Source organism: Oncorhynchus keta, chromosome 13 (assembly GCF_023373465.1).
Source record: "Oncorhynchus keta strain PuntledgeMale-10-30-2019 chromosome 13, Oket_V2, whole genome shotgun sequence".
NCBI classification, from domain to species: Eukaryota; Metazoa; Chordata; class Actinopteri; order Salmoniformes; family Salmonidae; genus Oncorhynchus; species Oncorhynchus keta.
This window is the reverse complement of record NC_068433.1, coordinates 10,500,444-10,514,541: the sequence shown is the minus strand read 5'-3', so window position 1 is coordinate 10,514,541 and position 14,098 is coordinate 10,500,444. Positions and strand designations below refer to the sequence as shown.

At 45.5% G+C, this 14,098-nt stretch overlaps 2 protein-coding genes and 1 long non-coding RNA gene across 8 annotated transcripts in view; 1 reads left to right on the top strand and 2 right to left on the bottom strand.

The window, feature by feature from the left end:
• Positions 1-233: 233 nt before the first annotated feature.
• LOC118381172 (C-type lectin mannose-binding isoform-like) lies at positions 234-1,509 on the bottom strand. Its single transcript, XM_035768132.2, has 3 exons — positions 1,386-1,509; positions 849-1,214; positions 234-649 (listed from the first exon to the last, which is right to left on the bottom strand). The coding sequence occupies exons 1-3, from the start codon at positions 1,420-1,422 to the stop codon at positions 234-236; spliced, it is 819 nt and encodes a 272-aa protein (XP_035624025.2). The 5' UTR covers positions 1,423-1,509.
• A 712-nt stretch (positions 1,510-2,221) lies between these two features.
• On the bottom strand, positions 2,222-2,823 carry LOC127906697 (uncharacterized). 6 transcript variants are annotated; one of them, XR_008062447.1, is made up of 5 exons: positions 2,791-2,823; positions 2,674-2,751; positions 2,557-2,634; positions 2,479-2,517; positions 2,222-2,361 (listed from the first exon to the last, which is right to left on the bottom strand). It is a non-coding gene; the product is annotated as an uncharacterized LOC127906697 (long non-coding RNA). The 6 variants fall into 6 exon arrangements; XR_008062449.1 differs by having other exon boundaries at positions 2,557-2,595; XR_008062446.1 differs by lacking the exon at positions 2,479-2,517.
• A 10,231-nt stretch (positions 2,824-13,054) lies between these two features.
• The window catches only part of LOC118377458 (lymphocyte antigen 75-like), a 174,786-nt gene continuing 173,742 nt past the window's right edge, over positions 13,055-14,098 (top strand). Inside the window, exon 1 of the mRNA XM_052460736.1 lies at positions 13,055-13,175. Within this exon, the coding sequence (XP_052316696.1) occupies positions 13,106-13,175 (70 nt within the window). The 5' untranslated portion in view covers positions 13,055-13,105. The remainder of the gene's footprint in view (positions 13,176-14,098) is intronic.

The window sequence follows — 14,098 nt, the reverse complement described above, 5'->3', positions numbered from 1 at the left end:
AGCTAGCTTCAGTAGAGGTATTCCAGTTCGGAGGTAAATAGAAATAATTTGGGGGGGAAAAAAAAGATCCACAACACATTGGCGGGTTGCAGGAGAGTATTTTGAAGTTGAGGTTTACGAAATATATTTAAAAGAACGCGAAGAAAAATGTATATAGATGCATGGGACGAGAGAAGACAAAGACGTCTGACTGCTACGCCATCTTGGATTCAAATGACTGAAGTAAATCAACATTACAGTTCTCCTGTCATCATTATATCAGGTAGATCAGGTGGAGAATATGGTAACTTACCATAGCAGATGAAAGGAAAGTGGTTTTCACAGGGCGTATTTATCCATTTAGAATAAGAAGAAGAAGAGGGATAAGAAGACATCGTCGTGCAACTGTATTTCTGATCTATTCTGAACCATCCTGGCAACCAGTTTCTGAATGAGGAGTCACTCTGGTCTGACCATCTCCAGGAGTCTAGAAACAGGCCGATCCACACAGGAAGTCCCCTCAGTGATATCTTCTTCTTTATCTCTGTGTTCTCAGTCTGGTTCCTCACACTGACCAGGTCTGTGTGATACTGTCTGCAGTAACTCTGAGCATCTATCCAGGTCTTGTTCTCCTGAATTAAGACGTATGTTATGTTGGTGTCTTGTTTTCCTGCAAAAGTCAAATGTAATAATCAATACAAATATCCAGTGAAATATCATCTACTGATCATCTATAGTAAATGTTCTGATTGATTTGATAACAGATCAATAACTGATTAACAACTTAAAGCTCTCATGAGTCTATGTTTCAACTCAATGGCAGCTCCAGCACTTAGAACAGGCTTCATCATTAGTATGTCAACACTCACCATCATAACAGATGAAGTGATGCTGGTCATCACAGGAGGCGTTGTTCCACAACCCAGATGTACTCATTAATGCACAGTTACCATTTTGGGGCGTCCCAGTGTCCCAGTTTCTGAACTCAGTCTCCCCCTCTCTGTAGAAACGTCTGTCTGCCAGAGACCACTTCATGGAGTCTCCCTTCTTCAGTCCGATCCATAACCAGGAATTATAACTACTGACACTGGTCATCAGCCTGTTCAGGTCCTCCATGTCATCTACTGTAGCCAGATCAGTGTAATGTGCTCTGCAGTAACTCTGGGCATCAGTCCAGTTCATATCGTTGGTAATGAGGTGATACTGATGAAGACATGAGGAAGGTGTGTAGAACCCTGTGAACAGAATAATGATTAATGAGGGATATTTTCTCCAGCATCTTCTCACCCCCAACCACACTATCTTCACATCTGTTAACATATAGTACAGTACACCTTGGTGTGCAAACACACACACGCACACTCACTCACGTGTCACACACACACACAAACTCACATCTAACTGACCTGAGATTAGGAGGGTGAGGTACAAAGAAGTTTCCATCAGTGTGAAATTCAAAGGAAATATGGCTAAAGATGTGATCAGAGACTCCTACACTCAGTTTAGAGTTGTGTTCCAAGAGATTTCAAAAGGTACCAATTACATCTGAAATGTAACCAGAATCATTGAAAAACAACTGGGTTACATTCATTTCTCTACATTAATGCTAAAAATATTATACATTTTAAACATGGCCTAACCTGTTGTTTGTAGGAAAGTCTGTCTCGCTCCGTCTATTTTGCTCTCTACAGATCTCTCTCTCTTTCTGTGTCTGTCTCCCTTGCTTGGTCCTATATACATCTTAAACTGATTCTCATTGCTTTGAATACGTTATCCATATTCTGTTTCCAAACAGGGGTATGCAAAATGGAGTAGACATTCTCATAAAGTTATTATCTTACTCAAACAAACATGTGCCATGTAACATCTATCACTATGGCAACAGGGTTGGACAAAGTTTAGGAACTGTTTTTTGAAGGAGGAATTCATGAAAATAAATTGATTCTAATTAGTCACAGTACCAACTGAACCTGGGTCGTCAGCTCACCTCAAAACTGTATTAGCCTACTGTGCCAAAGCACAAGCTTGGATCTTCACCAGTTACCATAGCCACAGTCGGAAACTCTGACAATTTCTCTATTAATATCTGATTTGAACCCTAACCTTAACCACACTGCCAACCTTATGCCTAACCCTAACCTTAAACAAGTCAAAAGTCAACATTTCGTTCCCCACGAATGATGCAGTGCCCCCCATTGGATCAAATGAGATATCACATGACTAACACATTTTAGTTAACACTGGAATGTGAGATGTAATCTACACCTCCATTAGGAACACTGGAATGTGAGATGTAATCTACACCTCCATTAGGAACACTGGAATGTGAGATGTAATCTACACCTCCATTAGGAACACTGGAATGTGAGATGTAATCTACACCTCCATTAGAAACACTGGAATGTGAGATGTAATCTTCACCTCCATTAGGAACACTGGAATGTAAAATGTAATCTACATCTCCATTAGAAACACTGGAATGTGAGATGTAATCTACACCTCCATTAGGAACACTGGAATGTGAGATGTAATCTACACCTCCATTATGAACACTGGAATGTGAGATGTAATCTACACCTCCATTAGGAACACTGGAATGTGAGATGTAATCTACACCTCCATTAGAAACACTGGAATGTGAGATGTAATCTACACCTCCATTATGAACACTGGAATGTGAGATGTAATCTACACCTCCATTAGGAACACTGGAATGTGAGATGTAATCTACACCTCCATTAGAAACACTGGAATGTGAGATGTAATCTACACCTCCATTATGAACACTGGAATGTGAGATGTAATCTACACCTCCATTAGAAACACTGGAATGTGAGATGTAATCTACATGTGTGGCCTAAATTGAGTTTGACACTCCCAGGTAAAGACACTTGACTGGAACAGGACTGGAGGTACACCACAGAGACGGGCAGGAACCCAGTGGCCCTGGTCTCAGCTCTCACTGGTCTCAGCTCTCACTGGTCTCAGCTCTCATAACATAACCCAACATGAAATATCATAACCCAACAGTAAATAACATAACCCAACAGTAAATATAATAACCCAGCAGTAAATATAATAACCCTGTCAGGACCCGGTTACGAACCCGGGTCTCCGGAGTGAGAAACAGTCACTTAACCAACTGAGCCACGAATAGTCGGCAGAACCCAGAAGATGAGGCAGACACAGCAGTACTTGAGACGGTGTATTTAATGAAGTAAAAGTGAAGTTCTTCAGGAAAACATGTAACTCCACAACCTCAAAAGGAATCCCACAAGAACAAAGGCAATCCTCCAAGACAAAAAGGGCAAATCCACAAGGTGGAAGGCAAAGCACAAAAAGCCTCAAAAGACACTCAAAAAACAAACAAACAAGAACAAAAAACAGAATTCCACAAGAGAGTCCACCGGGATCAACAAGAGTTCTCAGAGTACTAGGGCTGGGTGCTAACATACAAACACAGAGCAAAGAACAGAGGAAAACAAAGGGTTTAAATACAATCAGGGGAAACGAGGCACAGGTGCAAATAATAATGGGGATCAAGGAAAAAACAAAAGGTCAAAAGGCACAATGGGGGCATCTAGTGACCAAAAACCGGAACAATCCTGGCCAAATCCTGACAGAATCCCCCCTAGGAACGGCTCCTGACGTTCCTACCAGCTCTCTCAGGGTGGAGGGCCCTCAACTGACGAATGAGGTCAGGGTCCAGTATGTCTTTGGCAGGAACCCAGGAGCGCTCCTCGGGACCGTAGCCTTCCCAGTCCCCCAGATACTGCCAGGACCGCTGCACCCGGCGGGAATCCAGTATCCGATGGACGGTATAAGCCGGCTGGCCTCCAATGACACGAGGCGGAGGGGGAGGTCTGTCTGCCGGGACAAGGGAAGAAAAAACAACAGGTTTTAATAAGGAAATGTGAAATGTGGGATTAATCTTAAGGGATCTGGGTAAGTGTAGGCGATAAGAAACTGGGTTAACTCTCCTGGCAACCTTAAAGGGACCGATGTATTTTTGGGACAGCTTGCGAGACTCCACCCGTAGTGGTAAGTCTCTTGTGGAGAGCCAGACTCTCTGGCCGGGCGCAGGGTAGGCCCGGGACGGCGACGTCTGTTGGCTTGTTGTTGGTACCTCTGTGAGGAACGCATAAGATTAAGACGGGTCTTCCTCCACATAAGCCGACAGCGTCTGACGAACTTCAAGGCTGAAGGCACTCTGACTTCTGCCTCCTGGTCCGGGAACAATGGAGGGGCATAGCCAAACTGACACTCGTGCGGGGACATACCAGTGGAGGAGGAGCGCACGGTGTTGTGCGCGTATTCGGCCCAAACAATGAAGGACGACCATGTGGACGGGTTGTTATGAGTCATACATCGGAGGGTGGTTTCCAGCTCTTGATTCATCCTCTCAGTTTGGCCGTTGGACTCCGGATGGTACACTGAAGATAGACTGGCAGAAGCCCCCATGAGTTGGCAGAAGGCCTTCCAAAACCTAGAGGCGAACTGGGGACCTCTGTCAGAAACCATATCTTGAGGAATGCCGAAGACTCGGAACACATGATTAATTACCAACTCAGCCGTTTCCTTGGCAGAAGGTAACTTAGTCAGAGGGACGAACCTGGCCGCCTTTGAAAACCTGTCGATAATGACTAGGATAGTAGTATTGCCATGGGAGGGAGGAAGGCCAGTAATGAAGTCCAACGAGATATGGGACCAGGGTCTGTGGGGAACAGGTTGGGAAAAGGGTGAAGGAGTCCTTGCGGGCGGAGGTGAGAAGATTTGCCCTGGCAGCACACGGGGCAGGCATTGACGAAAGTGGCAACGTCTTCTCTTATGCTAGGCCACCAGAACGTACGCTGGATGAACTCCAAGGTGCGACCTACGCCCGGGTGACAGGTGAGGTGAGAGGAGTGCCCCCACAGAAGGACCTGAGTCCTCACTGCCTTGGGGACAAACAACCGATTGGCAGGACCTCCTTTCGGGTCCGGTTCAATAGCTTGAGCTCGTCTCACGGTATCCTCAACTTGCCACGAGATCGGAGCCACGATCTTAGCAGCAGGAAGGACAGGCATGTCCGTGTCATCTCGAATGGCAGGAGCGTAGACTCGGGACAGGGCATCCGGTTTGAGATTCTTCGACCCGGGCCGATAGGTGAGGATAAACTGGAATTGATTGAAGAAAAGAGACCATCTAGCTTGTCTAGAGTTCAACCGCTTCGCCTGCTGGATATACTCCAGATTTTTGTGGTCCGTAAGCACTTGAAATGGGTGAGAAGCCCCCTCGAGCCAGTGTCTCCATTCCTTCAATGCCATCTTAACCGCTAGGAGTTCACGATCCCCCACATCGTAGTTCCTCTCAGCCGGGGTAAGCCGGTGTGAGAAGAAAGTGCACGGATGAAGCTTCTTGTCTTCACCCCTCTGAGACAGGACAGCTCCAACACCAACCTCTGAGGCGTCTACCTCCACCACAAACGGTTCATCCGTAGTCGGTAGTATCAGGATGGGAGCAGAGAGGACGCGCTGCTTGAGTCCTTGGAAGGCAGTCTCAGCTTCTCTTCCCCACAAAAACCTTGCATTGCCACCCTTGGTTAAAGCTGAGAGAAGGGCTGCCACCAAGCTGAAGTTCTTGATGAACTTGCGGTAAAAGTTAGTGAAGCCCAGGAAACGCTGAACTTCCTTAACGGATTTGGGGGTGGGCCAATCCGCTACCGCCCCTACCTTCCTGGGGTCCATATGGACTCGACCGGGTTCCACTACAAATCCCAGGAATTGTACTCGGGATGAATGGAATTCACATTTTTCCGGCTTAACGTACAGATGGCTGTCTAGGAGGCGTTTGAGTACTTGTCTGACATGCTTAGTGTGTTCTTGAAGAGAGCTCGAAAAGATGAGGATGTCATCCAAGTAAACGAACACAAATATGTTAAGCATATCCCTAAGCACATCGTTTATGAGCGCTTGGAACACAGCTGGGGCGTTGGTCAGGCCGAAGGGCATCACCAAGTATTCATAGTGACCAGTAGGCGTGTTGAAAGCGGTCTTCCACTCGTCACCAGGTCTGATCCGCACAAGATGGTATGCGTTCCGCAGGTCAAGCTTAGTGAAAACAACTGCTTCCTGGAGCAGCTCGAAGGCTGTGGCCATAAGGGGTAACGGTTACGGACGGTTATGGCATTGAGTCCCCGGTAGTCGATGCAAGGACGTAATCCACCGTCTTTCTTGGCCACAAAGAAAAACCCTGCTCCCGCCGGGGAGGTGGATGGACGCATGAGGCCTGCTTCCAGAGCGTCCTTGATGTAGGTATCCATAGCAGCTCGTTCGGGTGGAGATAGGGAAAAGATCCGACCCCTGGGAGGGCAAGTGCCCGGAAACAGTTCGATGGGGCAATCATAAGGTCTATGGGGTGGTAGCATGGTGGCCCTCTGTTTGCTAAATACCAGTTTGAGGTCATGGTAACACTCGGGAACTCGGGTCAGGTCGATGGATTCTAAAGACTCGGGAGTAGAACTCGGGGAATTCGGGAAAATACAGGTAGCTTGGCACGTAGGACCCCACTGCTTGATAGTGCTCACAGACCAGTCGATGTGAGGGTTATGGCTGTGAAGCCAGGGGTATCCAAGGACGAGAGGGAACTCGGAACAGGAGATCAAATGAAAGTTCATCAATTCCTGGTGTTGTGAAACTGAAAGTCACAAGGAGGTAGTGACATGAGTGACAATTCCAGATCCCAAAGGGCTTCCATCCAATGTAGTAACCCTCATGGGGTCACTTAGAGGTTCAGAGGGAACGCCATTCTCCTTCGCCCAGACACCATCCATGAAGTTACCTGCGGCTCCAGAGTCTACCAAGGCTTGAAGGTGAAGCTTGTGGTTGTCCCAGGAAAGGATGACTGGAATGATCAGACGGGAGTTGGACGGATGGGAGGAGGTTTTTGCACTGGAATGTTTGGTGACATATGTATTGCAAGGTATTGCATACCTCATTTTGATCCTTTGTAGTATACAAGTGTAATTCAGCAGGGGAGAATGTAACAGGGTTGGTTATGTTTCCACTTGCCTCTAAAGAAATGTCTATTTAATGTTCAAGCATTCTTATTGGTTAGTTCAACTCTGATGACAATAAGGTGTGTTGTGATTGGCCCCGCTTGCAGATAGGGGGAGATCGCGAACGTCAGGTCTCCCCAGTATGAAAATATGATGCAAGGGGTAGGTCACGTTCTGAATACTGTTTTCTATTTTCTATTTTACAATGTGTACAAGTTTGCTGTACGTTACTGATTTATACATGTGTGGGTATATGGTACCTGTTAGGGATTGAGGGGCTTTGGCATATGATTGCTGTATATAAGTGTGTTAGCTAGCATACACTGATGTAATGGTCACGTAAGCCACTGCCAACACAGTTGTTTTCATGCTACAGATTTTGCCATCAACAGCCATCAATACCGTTCAGCCCTGCACAACTAACGTGCTGTTTCCCTTTTAACAACATAAATAAATGCTCAACTGGGACCACTGGCCGAAGTGATTCATTTTGAGAAAACACAACGCATGGAGAGTACATAGTAGCCTAGTGGTTAGAACGTTGGACTAGTAACCGGAAGGTTGCAAGTTCAAATCCCCGAGCTGACAAGGTACAAATCTGTCGTTCTGCCCCTGAACAGGCAGTTAACCCACTGTTCCTAGGCCATCATTGAAAATAAGAATTTGTTCTTAACTGACTTGCCTAGTAAAATATACATCTGTTACACATGCAGTAATGTAATTGTGTCCAGAACTTTCTCTTCCCTTCCACCTCACCAGAACACAACCAGTTACACTTATTTTATTATTATTTCCCATCTCTTCCTTTGATCCTGCTATATTACTAAATGATGACACCTCCCTATTGTGCAGGCCACAATGAAGCTATTCAGATTGTGTGTGCGTGTGCGTACGTGTGTTTGTCTGCTGGCCTGCCAGTCTGTCAGCCTTCATGTGTGCGTTTGCATGTGACTGTCTATGAGGTTTTTCTAAGGAGAGGGAAAGGACTCTTTCCACACAGTTCCAAGCCAGACAGTGAGTCACCATGTTAGAAATCAACCAAAACTAACAAGACAATCATTTGGGTGCTTATACATTAACGTCCAAGACATCCCCGAAATCCTCCTGAAAAGTCTTATTCATGTCAAGGTTTTGTTTTTCAGTCCAAAGTGCTTTATTTTACCACAGGCAACCGGGGAGGTGGCGTTTATTCATGATTCCATGCCATGTACAGAAAATGTATCATTTAAGGTAAGAACGGACACCTCTCTCTCTCACCAGAGAGCCTAGTGACTCCTTGCACCTACACAGATGTTGTCTACAGAAGGTGATATTGTACTGTGGTTGTGACGTAACATGGAAGGTGGTGGAAGGCTACTTTGTTTGTTATTTGCATATGCTAAGCAACTGTATGCTAACATGTGGCTTTAGTGACACACATACTGTAGCATTGTCCTGTTGTTCTTCAAGATCAAAACCGGCCCCATTCAATACTCAGAAATTCAGGCCTTGCCCGGCCTGAGCCCGTCTGGTTTGGAATGAAAATGAAAACTCTACTCCTGATTCCATGCCATTTACAGAAACTGAATAATTTAAGGAAGAACAGAAACCTCTCTCTCACCCGAGAGACTTCCAGCAAACATGACACCATTGGCCCCATGTGGGCAAGGTGGACAGGAGCTAGCCCACACCAAGCCCAGCACAGGCTAGTCCACACCAAGCCCAGCACAGGCTAGCCCACACCAGCCCAACACAGGTTAGCCCACACCAGCCCAACACAGGTTAGCCCACACCAGCCCAACACAGGTTAGCCCACACCAGCCCAACACAGGTTAGCCCACACCAGCCCAACATAGGTTAGCCCACACCAGCCCAACATAGGTTAGCCCACACCAGCCCAACACAGGTTAGCCCACACCAGCTCAACACAGGTTAGCCCACACCAGCCCAACACAGGCTAGCCCAACACAGGTTAGAGCACACCAAGGCCAGCACAGGTTTCCCCACACCAAGGCCAGCACAGGTTTGCCCACACTAAGCCTACATGTGACATTTTTACTTACAAGCCATTAACCTACAATGAAGTTCAAGAAATAGAGTTAAGAAAATATTTATGAAATAAACTATAGTAAATAAATACAAATTAACTAAATAAAATAACAATACCGAGGTCACATACAGGGGGTACCGGTACCGAGTCAATGTGCGAGAAATTTGTACATGTAGGGGTAAGTGACTGCATAGATAATAAACATAGAGTAGCAGCAGTGTAAAAACAAAGGGGGGGTGTCAATGTACATAGTCCGGGTGGCCATTTGATGAATTGTTCAGCAGTATAATGGCTTGGGGATAGAAGCTGTTAAGTAACCTTTTGGACCTAGACTTGGCGCTCCGGTACCATACAGAAATCCACCCACCAGACAGGTGTGGCATATCAAGAAGCAGATCAAACGGTATGATCATTACACAGGTGCACCTTATGCTCGGGACAATAAAAAGCCGCTCTAAAATGTGCAGTTTTATCACACAACACATTACCATAGATGTCTGACATTTGAGGGAGCGTGCAATTGGCATGCTGACTGCAGGAATGTCCACCAGAGCTGTTGCCAGAGAATTGAATGTTATTTTCTCTACCATACGCCGCCTCCAACATAGTTTTAGAGACATAGTTTTGGCTATATGTTCAACCGACCTCACAACCGTTGACCATGTGTAACTACGCCCGTCTAGAACCTCCACATCTGGCTTCTTCACCTGCAGGATCGTCTGACATCAGTCACCTGGACAGCTGATGAAACTGTAGTTGGCAGAACTGAATAATTTCTACACAAACTGTCAGAAACCATCTCAGGTAAGCTCATCTTCATGCTCTTCGTCCTCACCAGGGTATCAACTTGACTGCAGTTCGGCGTCGTAACCGATTTCAGTGGGCAAATGCTCACCTCCGATGGCCACTGGTACGATGGAGAGGGATGCTTTTCACAGATGAATCCCGGTTTTAACTGTACCGGGTTGATGGCAGACAGCGTGCATGGCGTCCTGTGGGCGAGCGGTTCCCTGATGTCAACATTGTGAACAGAGTGCCCCATGGTGGCGGTGGGGTTATGGCATGAGCATGCAACACCTGTTAGGGATGATGCGAATTTTCGAATTTTCGCTTTTTGTAAAAATCGCGCAACATTTCAAAGTCCTGCTACTCATGCCAGGAATATAGTATATGCATATGATAAGTATGTGTGTATGGAAAACACTCTGAAGTCTCTAAAACTGGTCAAATCGTGTCTGTGGCTATAACAGAACGTGTTTAGGAGTAAAAATCCCAGGGAAAACTGTTCACCAAAAACACAAAAAAAATATTCATCCGCCAGTCAATGTATTGTCTAAGGCGACAGAAAATAAACGAGGTTCCCATTTCAACGCCTACAGCTTCCACACGATGTCGCCAGTACTGGCCTTTCATGGCTGCTTTATCCTTGGTTAGATGACGTATAGGCACTTCCTGTCTTGGGGCGCACCGCAGGATGTTATGAAAGTGAAAACATTTACATATACATTACATTTAAGTCATTTAGCAGACGCTCTTGTCCAGAGCGACTTACAAATTGGTGCATTCACCTTATGACATCCAGTGGAACAGCCACTTTACAATAGTGCATCTAAATCTTTTAAGGGGGGGGGGTGAGAAGGATTACTTTATCCTATCCTAGGTATTCCTTAAAGAGGTGGGGTTTCAGGTGTCTCCGGAAGGTGGTGATTGACTCCGCTGTCCTGGCGTCGTGAGGGAGTTTGTTCCACCATTGGGGGCCAGAGCAGCGAACAGTTTTGACTGGGCTGAGCGGGAACTGTACTTCCTCAGTGGTAGGGAGGCGAGCAGGCCAGAGGTGGATGAACGCAGTGCCCTTGTTTGGGTGTAGGGCCTGATCAGAGCCTGGAGGTACTGAGGTGCCGTTCCCTCACAGCTCCGTAGGCAAGCACCATGGTCTTGTAGCGGATGCGAGCTTCAACTGGAAGCCAGTGGAGAGAGCGGAGGAGCGGGGTGACGTGAGAGAACTTGGGAAGGTTGAACACCAGACGGGCTGCGGCGTTCTGGATGAGTTGTAGGGGTTTAATGGCACAGGCAGGGAGCCCAGCCAACAGCGAGTTGCAGTAATCCAGACGGGAGATGACAAGTGCCTGGATTAGGACCTGCGCCGCTTCCTGTGTGAGGCAGGGTCGTACTCTGCGGATGTTGTAGAGCATGAACCTACAGGAACGGGCCACCGCCTTGATGTTAGTTGAGAACGACAGGGTGTTGTCCAGGATCACGCCAAGGTTCTTAGCGCTCTGGGAGGAGGACACAATGGAGTTGTCAACCGTGATGGCGAGATCATGGAACGGGCAGTCCTTCCCCGGGAGGAAGAACAGCTCCGTCTTGCCGAGGTTCAGCTTGAGGTGGTGATCCGTCATCCACACTGATATGTCTGCCAGACATGCAGAGATGCGATTCGCCACCTGGTCATCAGAAGGGGGAAAGGAGAAGATTAATTGTGTGTCGTCTGCATAGCAATGATAGGAGAGACCATGTGAGGTTATGACAGTGCCAAGTGACTTGGTGTATAGCGAGAATAGGAGAGGGCCTAGAACAGAGCCCTGGGGGACACCAGTGGTGAGAGCGCGTGGTGAGGAGACAGATTCTCGCCACGCCACCTGGTAGGAGCGACCTGTCAGGTAGGACGCAATCCAAGCGTGGGCAGCGCTGGAGATGCCCAACTCGGAGAGGGTGGAGAGGAGGATCTGATGGTTCACAGTATCGAAGGCAGCCGATAGGTCTAGAAGGATGAGAGCAGAGGAGAGAGAGTTAGCTTTAGCAGTGCGGAGCGCCTCCGTGATACAGAGAAGAGCAGTCTCAGTTGAATGACTAGTCTTGAAACCTGACTGATTTGGATCAAGAAGGTCATTCTGAGAGAGATAGCGGGAGAGCTGGCCAAGGACGGCACGTTCAAGAGTTTTGGAGAGAAAAGAATGAAGGGATACTTACTTGGGTTATGATATTTACTGTTGGGTTATGATATTTACTGTTGGGTTATGATATTTACTGTTGGGTTATGTTATTTACTGTTGGGTTATGATATTTACTGTTGGGTTATGTTATTTACTGTTGGGTTATGATATTTACTGTTGGGTTATGATATTTACTGTTGGGTTATGTTATTTACTGTTGGGTTATGATATTTACTGTTGGGTTATGATATTTACTGTTGGGTTATTATATTTACTGTTGGGTTATGATATTTACTGTTGGGTTATTATATTTACTGTTGGGTTATGATATTTACTGTTGGGTTATTATATTTACTGTTGGGTTATGATATTTACTGTTGGGTTATTATATTTACTGTTGGGTTATGATATTTACTGTTGGGTTATGATATTTACTGTTGGGTTATGATATTTACTGTTGGGTTATTATATTTACTGTTGGGTTATGATATTTACTGTTGGGTTATGATATTTACTGTTGGGTTATCATATTTACTGTTGGGTTATTATATTTACTGTTGGGTTATGATATTTACTGTTGGGTTATTATATTTACTGTTGGGTTATGATATTTACTGTTGGGTTATGATATTTACTGTTGGGATATGATATTTACTGTTGGGATATGACATTTACTGTTGGGTTATGATATTTACTGCTGATGTAGGGGGAGTAGTGCTGGTCAGTGAGCTGAGAGCTGATACCAGGTCCGCTGGGTTCCTGTCGGTCTCTGTTAAATACCTCCAGCCCTGTTCAAGTCAAGTGGCTTTACCTGGGAGTGTCACTGTCAAATAAGGCCTCACTCATCTGAACAATACTAGAAAAAACTCAACCCTTTTCTGTACATTGAGGCCATTTCTGGGCAATAGACTAGAGGACTGGGTTATCTCCTTTGAATCAAGAGCACCATCACATGCAAATGTTCTGTATAGCCTCTCTGTTTCCTTCTCTAGTTCTGTCCAACCCCTTTTCCAGTGAGATGAATGTCATGTCACAGTTTTCTTTTAATTTGAGATGAATAACAAATTCAAGCAAATGTAGAACAGTGTAAGGTTTAAATAGGGATAAACATGGGAACAGACACACAGTATGAGTGACAGAGAGATAGAAAGGGGAGAGAGAGACAGAGCGAGAGTAAGAGATTTCTACAAAAAAACAGGTGAGGCCATTTTGGGTTGTGGAATCATTTTGTAATTCTAAAATATTTTATTGTAGAGAAATGTTTCTAATATTTATTAGATACTTTATTTATTCCTAGTTGTGAAGGTTCCAGTGTAGAATCATCCACCATGTGTTCTTACTCTCTGGAAATGTTATGTTGAGGTTTTTCACCCCTACCCACTTCCAATACTTTAGAAACCTAACCTAACAATCACTGATTGTTCCTGTCTCTGAACAGGTGATAACCCTCTATGTGGGGAGCATTATCTCCACCTGTCCTGTCAGGTCATATCAGTAAAGAAGGAGAAAGCCAGTTTGTGTTGGTAAAGTGTTGCAACCTTGAAGTGCTTTAATTTGAATCATATATCCTTTGAATTTCACAGTGATGGAAACGTTGTTGTATCTCACCCTGCTAATCTCAGGTCAGTTTACTGTGTGTGTGTCCCAGCAAACATGCCCACATTGGGCCGATGTGTTCTTGATAATCAGCTCCATATTATCCCCAAGACATTGGCCCAGTGTTGCCCAGCGTGGCCCAGTGTTGCCCAGTGTTGGCAGCTCATATCTGGTGAGGACAGCCTTCACTGTTCCTGAAATAATCAAATCAAATTAAAATTAATTTGTCACGTTTGCCGAATACAACATGTTTAGACCTTACAGTGAAATGCTTAAAGGCTCTAACCAACAGTGCAAAAAAGGTATTAGGTGAAACATAGGTAAGTAAAGAAATAAAAACAACAGTAAAAAGACAGTGAAAAATAACAGTAGAGAGGCTATATACAGTAGAGAGGCTATATACAGTAGAGAGGTTATATACAGTAGAGAGGCTATATACTGTAGAGAGGCTATATACAGTAGAGAGGCTATATACTGTAGAGAGGCTATATACTGTAGAGAGGCTATATACTGTAGAGAGGCTAT

Coding starts and splice junctions, on each gene's coding strand:
- LOC118381172 (XM_035768132.2), bottom strand. CDS start 1,422: ATGGAAACTTCTTTGTACCTCACCCTCCTAATCTCAG. Junction 1,215..1,385: donor CCTCACCCTCCTAATCTCAG/GTCAGTTAGATG, acceptor TTCTGTTCACAG/GGTTCTACACACCTTCCTCA. Junction 650..848: donor TCACTTCATCTGTTATGATG/GTGAGTGTTGAC, acceptor TGACTTTTGCAG/GAAAACAAGACACCAACATA.